The 13,045-nt window shown below is 43.1% G+C and overlaps 1 protein-coding gene across 6 annotated transcripts in view; it reads left to right on the top strand.

Moving 5' to 3' along the window:
- KDM1B (lysine demethylase 1B) overlaps nt 1-13,045 on the top strand; it is a 639,352-nt gene that overhangs the window by 308,152 nt on the left and 318,155 nt on the right. For all 6 annotated transcript variants that reach the window (XM_069218247.1, XM_069218264.1, XM_069218273.1 and 3 more), the window contains one exon: nt 2,325-2,496. In XM_069218247.1, the coding sequence (XP_069074348.1) occupies nt 2,325-2,496 (172 nt within the window). The remainder of the gene's footprint in view (nt 1-2,324; nt 2,497-13,045) is intronic.

Genomic DNA, 13,045 nt, shown 5'->3' with positions numbered 1-13,045 from the left:
CCCTGGTCCGGTGCCAAAAGACCCTATGTCTTGGCTTTAGCAGTAGGGATTTTCCTGGTCATGAACCATCTGGTGGACTCTTTGAGTATCAGGACAGATGAGCAAAGCTGCTGGTGTCTGGCGGATCGCAAATAGTGCTGCATCCCAAAGTGGTGCAGGGCATCTTCCAGTAGCGGGGAAAACCCTGGCTAGATCTTTTTTGCACATTGGAATTTCTGTGAAGAGAGTTGCTGGGAGGTGCATTCGGGCCAAAATGGAACACTGGAATCCTGTACCTATTCCCATTCCCATTCCCACTCCTAACTCTCCTGCTCCTAGGTACCCAGAGTTTCTGGGCATGAGCATCAGCACTCCGATCAGGCTACCAGCTCGGGAGGATCTGCTGTCACAGCAGCAGAGATGGTTCTCCAACCAAATCTGAGTAATTTACACCCGTATGTGTACAGTTTCAGCGGTAGCAGTTAACTGCATTTGTTCTGCCACCCTAAGTGGAGGATGTTATTCTTGCTGCCAGGTGTCGTTCTACGAAGTCCATTTATGCTAGGCACTGGATCAAATTTGTGGCTCTTTGTGGAGTCCACAAGACAAACCCCTTACCAGCCAAACTGTTAGATGTTTTACTGTTTGTTTTGTCTTTGACCCAGTACGACCATGGCGTGGGCTCTGTGAAAGGCCATCCTTGTTTAAATCACTTGTTGTGATGTGGTTTAATAAAGGTTTGACACGTATGTTCTGTCCCAAGCCATTTGTGAATCCACAGTTGAACCTTAACTTGGCCTTGAGGTTTCTCCCTTCGAGTATATGCTTGTTGCGTCTTCTGACTGAAGACTGACCTCCTCTTTGCAGTCATTCCCACTTGTTGCTTAGTTGAGCTCCTGGCACTGTTGGTGCAACCGCCCTACAACATCTTTTTTCCAGATAAACTGGTGCTGAAGATTTGCACAACCTTCTTGCTGAAAGTTGTGACAACTTTCCACATTGGGTAATCCATCACTTTTCCAGCAGAAGATACTCCATTAGTTTGATCCCAAAAGAGCTTTAAGCTTTTACGTCAATCTTGTCAGTGACCACATCGATCTTAACAAGGACAATTTGGGTGGACGATGAGCATTTCTTGGGAGTTCTCTGTGGCAAAGAAGGGTAAGGCTATGCTCTGTGGAGGTGGATAGTGCTCGGCATTAAGATCTGCTGCACACTGGCTAAAAAGCCCCCTTCTGGATTACTGAGGACTCATTTGACTAGGGCTACCACTTCATTGGCATGCGGAGTACCTGCTCTTGACATCTGCCAGACTGCAACATGGGCCTTGGTGCACACATTCCTGAAACACTACTGCCATGACAACCAGGTCCCAAGGAAGGAAATGTCACCTGTTCGGTCCTGAAAGACTTTTTGACCTGAATCCATTCCACATACCTTCCACCCTTAAGAGGTGTTGCATTAGTATCTGATCTAAAGGTGAGGATTCTGCGGTTAGAAGTATCCATCGGAAGAACAATTTACCTACCTTCAGCAATGGTCTTTCTGATGGATATTCTGTTGAATGGCAGATTCTCTTCTGCCCTCCTACCTCCAAATTCTGTGGAGTAGCCTATTTTTAACATTTAAATAGATCCCATCTTAGAGATCTGCATATTGGTTACAACAATTCTTAATGCTCTGCGTCTGAGGGCACAGAAGAAGTCAATAAAGAAACTGATGTTGGCATGCGGCAGCTCTGCTCCGTCACTTCCGAGATGGTACAGAGTCAATGCGGAGCTGCACAAAGCCACCTAGTAGCACATAGGAACACTGCTGAGAAACTTCCTGGATTCAGTCTGGTGCCTGGGGAATGTTCTAAAGGGGAGGGATGTGCAGTTAAATAGAGGATCCTCTAGAAAGAGAGTTACTGGAAGTAAGAAACTTGTTCTTCAGGTTCGCTTCAGTCTGTTATGTTTTCAGACATAAAGAATCTTCAGCTGGAACAAAATATGCATGAAATCAGTGCTACCAAAGGTATATAATATTTTTATTTTATTGACTATGCATGGGTAGGATTTGTACATACCAACCATTCAATGCCATAATGTTTTAAGGATAGGACATCATTTTAGTACCTAATACAGAAATGTGTAACATTTTTTTTAAGCATATCTTGTGAATCCAAATACAGTTTCAGCAGGTACATCTGCTTTGTTCAGTTAAGCTCTAGATGTTTATTGTTGTGTATACAAATTTTGTTTGACAGTAGAAATGTGGACACACTATTGGGACTGTTATGGTTATTTATGTGACTTGTCCTTCACTTTGAAAAATTATTTTTATGTCATCTTGTTTTCGTTAAGCTTGGTGTTCCAATGCGTCGACTCCGAGATAGATGTGACTTAATTCAGGAAGGGGGGCGAATAACTGACCCTACCTTAGACAAACGCATGGACTTTCACTTCAATGCCATCCTGGATGTAGTTGCGGAGTGGAGAAAAGACAAGACTCAGGACCAAGATGTTCCGCTGGGAGGTAGGTAGATTCGTTGATGAAATGAAAAGATGAATTGAGTGATGATTCCAAAACTAGTGCTCTGTAGTAAAATATGTAGGTTTATTCATGAGGTCTGTCATTCCCGACAGCAAAAGAGGAACGCTTGCAGGTTCCTGTGTGAATTATGATAATTTTTGGTGCAATTTTAGATGGCTGACTCAGAATTTGTATCGCACTTCTTTTAAGAATTTTGAAAATGTAATATCCTCCACATTGACAGTCTTCAGAGAAAACAACACACACCTTAAGGGTCAGTGAGTGACAGGTGATAATATACTTTTGTTTTTGGTATTTACTTGTTCCGTACTTGTAAAGCGCACCATCACTCATTCCAGGGTCGCCAGGAGCTCCATACCTATACTAGCCTCTGGAAATAGTTGCAGTCTGGGCAAGACATCCAGGCCTTTAAAAAATTCCTAAATCTCAGAAGGTTTTGTTCTGAGTGCAAAGCGATGTTGAGCGCTTTCCAAAGTTTATGTCCAGTAACGCATAAAGTCCCTTTCTATCCATTTTTCCGATCTGTTCTTAGGGATGTCAATTTGGGATTTTTCATGGATCTCTAGTCAGTGGCTTGATGTAGTTGCGCAGATTATGTGATAGGAAAACAGAATTGCCCCTTAGTACTTTTTTTATTGAATGAATGCTGTTTTAAAGTAAATCTTCGTGCCATTTGTAAGGAGGGGATCCAATCAGATTTTTAAAAATTAAAAAGTATGGCAATAATGGCATTTGGAATGTGCTGAAGGTAAGCAGTGCTTTTTTAGGGAGTTCGGAATAAATTGCATTTCCATAATAAAGTTTGCTTTGGTTATACCCTTTAGCTATACTTACTTTGTGCTTGAAAGAAAGAAAAGTAAGAATTCTCCTAAATCTTCTCATTTAGTGAATCAAGACTATAAGTTCATGGGTGATAGTCGAGAGTGAGCCAGATGTTTTCGCACGGCAGTCCTGGAGGCTGGACACTTGTCTGTGGATGCTGACTAAAGTAAATCATTCCACTTGGAAAATTAATTCGAGACTGGAAGAATTTCCATTTTCGATTTTACAGTAATTTTTTGTCATCCATTCTAGAGTTGCCGATAGTACTAAGTTAAGGTCAACCTCCAAGTCTGATAAATTAGCTGTCAGATTAAAAATAAATAAGTCTTAATAAATATCTGAGTGGTAGCTCTACAATCGGTTTATACCCACTTCTGCCTGGAACACTACATCCACTTCCTCCAAATTTAGAACTTCTAGTACATGTTCACCTCTACCTCGTGGTTTTCCACAGTAACTGTGGGCTAGAGATATCAAGTATTTTCACCATCACAAACTGCCGACTCGTAGAATCTGGCCATTTGCGACCACAAAACTCCTTTTTCAAATTTAAAAAAGGCAAAATGTGATTCAGTGACTTGTTTTCTGTAGGAAGCTGGCTATGTATGCAGTGTATCAGTTGTACATGTGAACTATGCAGATAGTCCTGGTGACCCTTATGGATTTACAGGGTAAAAGTAATAATCCTAAAAGCTCTCTTTTGTGGTAGTGTGGGCGAGAGGTTAGACTTATCAGAGGGTAGTGCTAAGCATTTGTTGAACACACATAGGGGGTTATTCCAACTTTGGAGGAAGTGGTAATCCGTCCCAAAAGTGACGGTAAAGTGACGGATATACCACCAGCCGTATTACGAGTCCATTATATCCTATGGAACTCGTAATACGGCTGGTGGTAAATCCGTCACATTTGGGACGGATTACCACCTCCTCCAAAGTTGGAATAACCCCCATAGTCATTAAATGGGATACACTCTCAAGGAGAAACTCGAGACCTGTGATTAGAAAAATAGTTACTTTGTTTATATAATGGTACAATACCAGAAAACGTCAAAGAAGGTAAGCACTTTTGCAGTTGTAGTGACTTAGCAAGTAAGTAACACTTTTACTCGAATGGGCTTTTACCCAGTAAAGGTGCCAAAGTACTAATAATTCAGTGGGGTCTTGCAGACAGTTCTCGGGAGTCCCCTGTGGATTGTAGGGTGCTAGGGGTTCAAGGATTCAAGCAAGACCATCGATACAGTTTTACCTGCACTAGGATGTCTGGGTGCAGTGGTGCTAGTCGAGTGTCTTGAGCACTGCACGATTGGTGATGAGGGGGGCCTACTAGTAAGAGACTGCAAGCGGGAGCTTGGGGAGGCATCTGGGAGCTCACAACGGGGTAGGTTGGTGAGGTTTGTTGGGGCAAGTGAGCACTGTTGGTTGTTGTGGACCCGTGCTGAGGAGCTCGGGTGCAGCAGGTCCTTGTTGTTGGTGCCCCTGGATCCATTACCCGAGGTTATGGTGCAGGACGGCTTAGGTTAGTCCATATGTCTTCTCACTTGGTGGGGAGATTGGACTGACCTCTTGGAGCACGGTGACCTCCTCCTCGATGGCTGCTGCTTCAGTGGACTAGACGCCGCGGTTGGTGCATGGAGGAAGCAAGGAAGTGGCTTCTCGACTCCAAGGGAGATGCTGGCAACGTGCTGGAGAACCTCTGAGGCTTTTGGAGTCCCCATAGCTCCAGGACGAGTCGGGATGTTGCAATTGTCGGGACAGAAGCAGGTAGGCAGGCATTGTTTTGCGCCAAAAGTCCACCAGTCCACAGTTCTCGCTCCTTCGGCTCTCCTTTGTCCTCTTATTCTTAGGTCAGACAAATCTTTTCTTCTGGTGTCAGGGGGCCACCTAATTACTCAATTTAGGGGTGTTTAGGGGAGTGTAGAGTAGGAGCCAATGTACTACTTACCCTTGGGGTGACTATACCGCCTACATGACCACTTCTTGTGGGAAGTGGGCATAACCCTGTCCCAGAATTCCTAGTTCTACCAAAAACAAGATGGTTTGAACCCTTCCTAGAGTGTCCACTTTGGGTAGCCCACCTTAGGGGTGTGGCTAGCCCTCATGTGGAACATGCCTACTGCACAACTAATTTTCCCACCTGTCCTGGTGCGAAATGGGCCTCAGAGCACGGAGTGGCAACTCCCAGGTCGGGAGGAATCGGGGGTCACATATCAAGCACAGCAGGGTGTTTGAAGTCCCTGGCCTGGGTATGCAGATTCACTAGCTATCCTGCTGGAGTAGTTGATAACATCTTCCTCTGGAGCATGGAATTGTATCTGGTCCCTGAGAGCGCGGGCTCTCACTTCCAGGGGTCAGAAACATGTCTGCGGTGGCAGGCTGGTCAGTTCCAGTCAGCCAGCACACTAACGGACTAGTAGGTTTCAGGGGACACCTCTAATATGCCCTCTGGGTGCACGTCATAATAAAGCCAAGGCTGGTATCATCCTGGATTTTTAAGATGAGGTGTTTGATACCAAACACCATAGGGTTCAGTGAAGCCATTATGTAGCTGTTGAACTCGTAATGACGAGTGCCCAGTACATACCTTAAGATAGCTTCTCTGTTCACTTACAATTTTCAATAATTGAACTAGACCTCACAGGGGCACATCTGCTCACGCAGATATGCCCTCACATCTAAAATAATGCACCCTGCCTTACGGCTCTAAGACCTGCTGTAGGAGTGATATATGTAATTAAATGCAGTGAGTAGGCTATGGCACGCAATGGGTGTGCCATGTCGGGTTTTCGTTTGGTTTGTACCAGGACACACAGTCTGCAATGGCAGCTGTGTGCAACCAGTTTTTGGGGGTGGTCAACGAGGGTGTTATAATGCATGCTGCAGCCTTTAGGGACCCTCTCTTGTTCTCAGGCCCTCAGTACCAGGGGTACCACTTACTAGGGACTTGCAGAGATATAGGAGTGTGCCAGTTGTACACATTTTACCTTGTTTTAGGGAAAGAGCACTGGTACTGTTTGGCAGGGACCTAATGCACCTCAGTCGAAAAACCTCAGTACCAGTGAGCAAAAAGTGAGGGTCACCATGTCCGAAAGGGGAGCTTTCCTACATTACCGAATTGTAATTTTCAATTTTGGTTTTTGGAAGGGGCATGTTTAGGGCATCCCTTCCAAATACCGAATCGGTATGGTATGTATTACTGTTTTACAACCTGATTCCAGTTGCAAAATAGTAGTACTTTACCACCAGTTTAAAAGTGGTGCAATCCCATTTCACAAATAGCAAGGGATCCCTTTGGGACCCCGTCCCCTTTGAGAGTGTTAAAAAAAAAAAAAAGAAATTAAGAAATGAAACTTAAACATATAATTTTTTTTTTTTTTTTTAAACACCTCCCATTTTCCTTTAAGGAAATGGACTGCACTTAAAAAAATGCTTTATTAAAAAGCATTCACGTAGTGGTCTGCTGACCCGAGCAGGCCACCATGCCTTTGGTTGTGATTCCTAATGGGTTGTAAATTACGGTATCCCTAATGTTTAAACATCAGGCTCATGGTCCCAAGTCTAGGTAGCAAATGACTGGATGTTGAAGGTGATCATTCATATTCCTTTATCGCAAGAAACCTGTGATAAGAAAGGGAGTTTATGTTTTCAGAAGGAGGAGAAACACCAAAATAATGGTTGAAATGCCACAGAAATGCTTGAAGATGACGGCTGGATGTTATTCCAACAGCTCAGCCTTCATATTACCTCTTAAGTTTGAGCAGTTGAACGGACATGGCCTCGACATTGTCCATTGTGGCGGTGTGATGAACTAGCTTCTGCCTGAACTGGCCCAGCCACTTTGAATCCAGTCTTATCCTTAACCATTTCTTTATACTGGATTGCTTTGATGTAATATGAAATCCTAGGGATGCTAGGCCGCGAAATCCTGTGACAGGGCGACATTGGAGTACCCCATCAGAAGAGCTCCATGAATCAGACCTGGAATCTGCAGCTGTGCGGGAGCTGGTGCCTGACATGAGACAGAGAGGTACATAATGAGTTGACTGTAGCTCAGGGATTTGTGCAACACCTCCATACTTTATATTATTCTGCAAACTCTGGCTACCTAATTATCCAGTGCTGCACTTAATGCGCTTCTTGAGAGTTTAAAAGAGGAGGACCTAACTGAATCTCTGCCACAGATGTAGGGGAGGAAAGACCCTGGTCTCAATGGATTTCCTTTCTGAGGTGATTAAGCAGCTGTCTTGCAGAACCTCAAACATATACTTTGTATGCTTGTGAATACCAAAGAGATGGGACATCTCCCAGTAGACCTTTGTACGACCATCATTGTTTTGATCAACAAACCAGGCAAACTGTCAGATACCTGTGCCTGTTCAAGGCCCATATCTATGCTAATTAGAGTAAACCAAAAGTAATTGATAGTATGTTCCTAGCTAATCAGTAGTTTATATTGAATCATTCCCTGATCCAACCTGATCATGCAGGATTTATGCCTGGAATGTCAACCAGACGCAGCGCAAGACACCTTCAGGGTTGCCTGGCTTATGCTCTTGCTCCAACAATGCCTGTGGTGGTTCCATCATTGGACATCAGGAAGGCATTTGATTTTGTAGAATGGCCATTTTAATGGCTATTGTGAAACTGCTGGCTTTTGTCTGAGATTTAAATCTTCTGTGCCATTGCTATATACACTCCCTTTGACCATGGTAAACGTCATTGTAATGCTGTTGGAGCCATTCCTCCTGATCTGTGGTACAAGGCACAGTTGCCTCTTGTCCTTTCTTCTTTCTACCTTATTATTGAACCGATGACCTGCTGGGTTAGAAGCAGTGAGTTGGTCACAGTTGTCTGGTAGGACTATGATTGGAAAGGCATCATTTCATTATATGTTGATAGTGTATCCAGTATTTGGCTAATCTCATAACCTGGAATAATTCTGACAACTGTAAAATGTATTGTTGTTGTTCAGGCCTCTGTATTAACTTGACAAAATATATACTGTCCTCTCACAGCGTGGAAATGCCCAACCCCCAGATTGGCTCTGTTCTTCTGTGGCATTTAGCACTTGGCCTTTTACATCTTTGACCACGTAAGGATAAAGAAATATTTATGGACAGAAACCTGACTAAAATCCGTACATGCTTTAGGGAGGATGTGATGTACAGGAGGACACTTCCACTCTCCCTTATGGACCGGGCTACACTTATTAAGATGAAACCCGTCCCCCAGATATTATATTCAGTTCAAAAACACTGTATCAGGATACCTGAGATCTACTTTACCAAGATAGATTTGTCTCTTCCTACTGTGTGATGGTGGCACAGTTAGGATCTCATTTGCACGCTTGGTAAGGAGGTGTATGATGGAGGAATTATGCTGCCTGGTGTATGTAGGTACTATCAGACATCTCACTTAGTGATTGTTAATGACTGGTCTTTTGTACCTCAGTTCAAGCCATCCCTAATGGCAGACCGACATTCTGGTATATCCTAGGGTCATAAGTAGAGCAAGGATTCAAGGTCTGCGCCGGAAAGTCATGCCGGCATGGAACACTGGAACCAAGAAAGTGTGGTGGGATGGTTCCTGACTATGCAAATGGCATTATGGGATTTGGCACTACTTCCTGAGTTGTGGATGATGTCATGTTTAAAAAAAAATAGATGTCATTGGAATATCAAGACTGGGAGATATAGATGGCTATGATGACCCTAAGTTGTTTCAGAATTAAAGGTGAAGGTTTGCTTCTCAAATTTGAACTTTAGAAAAAAATATCTGCAAGTCAGATGCCCTGCTGAAAAAACAAGAAATTAATGACAAATGTTAGGAATGAGTCCCTGATGGGATGTAGAGTTCTGTCATTCTTATATGGAGTTATGCTAAATCTTCGGTAAACGGAGGATTGTTAATTAATTCTCATAATACACTGCAGTCACTCAGATCACAGTGAAAAAAGATTTTCTAATTGATGATTGATACTTCCACCTTCAGCTTCCTTCCTCGTTGAATAGTCCCATGCCCATCCACCAGAAAGATTCTTGCTGAAGATAAGTTACTTTTTTGTTAGGTGACGATGATTGTGAAGAGACATACATGTAACCGAGAGAGGTGGCTATTAGATCAGGGCTTATGCTCACATAATTTAAAATACTACATGCAATATACTATACAAGAGAGCAGCTGGCAAGCTTTGGGTCAATTACTAAAAAATAGCTGTCTTTGGGGTTTAGCTGTGTAGAAACATTTGTATACACACTATGGAGATGTCCAAGGACTTAGTTATTTTGGGAGAACTTGCATTTCCTGAGTAATGGGGATTGCCTTGAACATGTCTGTTAGATTGGCTCCGTTGGATATATGGGATGCTGATAATGTTATTTGCAATTTCATTAAAATTGTTTGTAATATCTCCTGGTGTTTGTTAAGTGTGATATTGCTCAGTTGTGGAATAGGAGAGTCCTCCAAACCTAATTGTTGCAAGAACATAGATAGACTGGTGCATGATGTTGGAAAGGGTGACATTTAAGAGTCGTGGTCGCTTAAAAAAAATTGTCAGAATATGGGAACCATGAGAAAAAAATTGTGGACGTGATTTCTTTATACTGGATTTATAATAATCTGACTGTTAAACTTGACAAACATTACATTTGATTTTTCTTGAAAATTTAATATTTTATTTTTAAAGTTTAGTTATGATGTGTTATCCTTTTATTATTGCTTCAGAAAAAGGCAACAGAAATGCATGATTTGTTTTAAGCCAAAATGTGAAAAACAAAAATAAGGAAAAACATTCACAACCTCTGTTTGAATACCCACAGAAGGTGCTGGAACTTGCAAAATAAAGGTGCCCTTTTTCTTAGCAAGGAGTCAGAGAGGAAGAATAAATAATGATGCTACATCATATTTTGGGGATCAGGCAAATGACAGTCTGGATGTTCACAGCGGATTGTAGAAGAAAGTTCTCACTCGCATCCACATTCCTCTAATAGGGACTGAAATAAGCTGAACAACATTACCAAAAGGAACCTCACTAGGTCATTGGTTACTACGAATATAGGCAGATTTCTAAACAGCTTATCCAGGCGTGAAGCAGTATTGCGTAGTCTGATTTGGCTGCGATAAGTTCATTTCAAGCCAGGCATCCCAACAAAAATAATGGTATGCCTTTCCCATGACTGAACTATAAGGGAAATAGACAAAGATCTACATTAAATCAAGTCACACAACTGGGCAACAATTGATGTGGCAGTATTCCTCGTAGGAATTAATTTCAGTCCTTCTCAGGGGTCGGGACACAGCTCTACAGGAACTCCTCAGACATCCTAAAGAGGAACAGACCAGAATAAGGCACAAGCATTTGTGATAAAGCTGACACACCTACTTTTTCCTCATGCTCCTTTGAAAGATATGGTAGATCCACACTGAACTTGCAAAACATCACCATGGTCCTAGACAGATTAAAGTTCCTTTTGACAAATACACTGTAGAGTTTGCAGAGAACTATTCTCCCGTTAACCCATGGAAATAAACACCAGGCACTCTCAATACTTCTGAATGGTGTGGATCATCCTTTGGACACAGATACATGTATTTGGGTTGTGTTACCACTGCTGCCTGGTGAGAAGGAAATCCTGGTGCTAAAAAAAAACCTAAATGGGCCAAACCAATAAGTAAACAAATCCATCTTTTTACTTGGTGCTAGCTGACGAAAGAAAGAAAGGTCACTACATGTCCTCCACCTTAACAAAAATTTGATTCTTTCCCCCACTATAGGGGCGAATTGGGCACCTTCAGCAATCCTAAACCTGTTGTCCCATTTGCACCACAAGTGAACCAGAGCATGTCTTCCATTACCCCTTTTAAAAAATATTGATTTCGGAGAGCAGGCATTTGTTCTAGCCCAGCTTTGGTGAACTGTTTAAGAAAGGGAGTGTTTCTTTACCTACTTATCCTTACGATCGTTAGCAACAGCTATTCCTCTTTATCACACGGGTCTGACTACCACGTTGAACAGTCTGAGGGTAACCTTACCTTGAAAACATTGCACCTCCAAGTACACCTGAAAAGCATCCTTATAATATAATGTTGGTAGCTTCTGGTCACCCAGCAAGAATGTTCTTTGCCACTTGTGGAAACCACAGTTGACCGTTGTGATCAAAGAATCCCTTGTGCAGAGAAGAGCCTACTTTCTAATGAAGAGCATCTTTTCCTTCGAAGAAGAGAAGCAACTTACAGTAAGTATTTTTCAGTTAAGAGCAAACAGAATAACCTTTTGTTTTCCCGGACCATTGGTCTGTGGGGGAGTTAGTTAGGATCATTGCAGACAGCATCACAACTATGTTACTCCAGTATTGGAACTTTCATAGATTCACATGCTTGAATCATTCCCCGTCGTCGAGATGGGAGTCCCGGTACAATTTTCACAAGTAATGTTAAAACATATTGAAGAGAAAAAGGCCCTAGGCCTCTTCAATTTCATAGTCTGTCAGAGTCATTTTGTGAAAAGGACCAAACCTGATCCTCCACCAATCAGGCGACAGTACCCTTCGGAACCTCCTGAGAGAAGCTCTAGCACCTCAGATTTTCTACCGCACGTCGTGCTAGGGAGTTTCCTCAGAGCTCTGCTCTGTCTTCACACCTCTATTCAGCTATTTTTCTCTCAGAGAAACTCATTTATTTGGATTTGTCAGCCATTTTCAACTATGTCTGACAAGGAAAAGAGAGTCTCTTCAGAGACTGCAAGACTTGTGGGAAGAAAAGACTTCATTCTGAAGACCCTCATCAAGACTGCATTTACTGCCTGTACCCAGATCATTCAGCCAAAGACTGTAAGATTTGCCGTACTTTTTCTTCTAAGACCTTAAAAGATAGAGAAGGCAGATTATTAATATGGCTGCAGAAACTAAAACATAGTAAGGATCCAGTTTCTGGTTCTGAGAGGGAGGAGTCCTCAACATCTAAGAGATCAGCTAAAAGGGCAAGATCACGCTCTAGATCTCCCTCACAAATCTCAAGGAAAGCCCTCAAAAAGACTGCTTCAGGGTCTTATAAGGGTCGCAGCCCATCTTCTTCCCCAACTAAACTCTCAAGTAAAGAGGGGAAAAGACATTCTTCCAGTTCTGAGAGGCACAGGAAATCTTCATCTGTTCCACCATCTGTGCCTTTCAAAAAGCCATCCTCTGTGACTGGAGAAAGGCCTCGTTGACGGATTCCCCGTCGACGGCACCATCGGTGAGTGCACTGCTGACGACAACAGCTACTTCGGGATTTCCATCGTCAACGGCTCCGCCGGCGACATCGTCGACAAGAACAAGTACACCACCGTCGACGAGAGCTGCAACGACGACATCAGCGTCGACGACCGTCTACACCACGTCATCGTCGACGGCGCTGATGTCAGTGTCAGCCCTACCGTCGTCGACGGTAGACTCGTCGGCGAAGCTTTCTGCTATCAAAATAACTGTGCGTCCAGCGTCGACGGCACCGTCCATGACAAAGTCGATTTACACGTCGTCGACGACACCGTCGACGAGGGAAAAACATCAAAAAAGAGGAGAAAAGTTAACTCCAACCCACACATCACCTAGTAAGGTATCCTCCCTCGTGCCAGTACATCTTTTGTAGGGAGATGAAGATTCAGATGAAGACGGGCCTTTTGGAACAGCCCACAGTCCTTCTGAATTGAATGTAAAATACCAGGAGGAGGAGGAATA

Source organism: Pleurodeles waltl, chromosome 2_1 (assembly GCF_031143425.1).
Source record: "Pleurodeles waltl isolate 20211129_DDA chromosome 2_1, aPleWal1.hap1.20221129, whole genome shotgun sequence".
Taxonomy (NCBI): Eukaryota; Metazoa; Chordata; class Amphibia; order Caudata; family Salamandridae; genus Pleurodeles; species Pleurodeles waltl.
The sequence above is the reverse complement of the archived record's forward strand: the minus strand, read 5'-3'. Positions and strand labels throughout refer to the sequence as shown.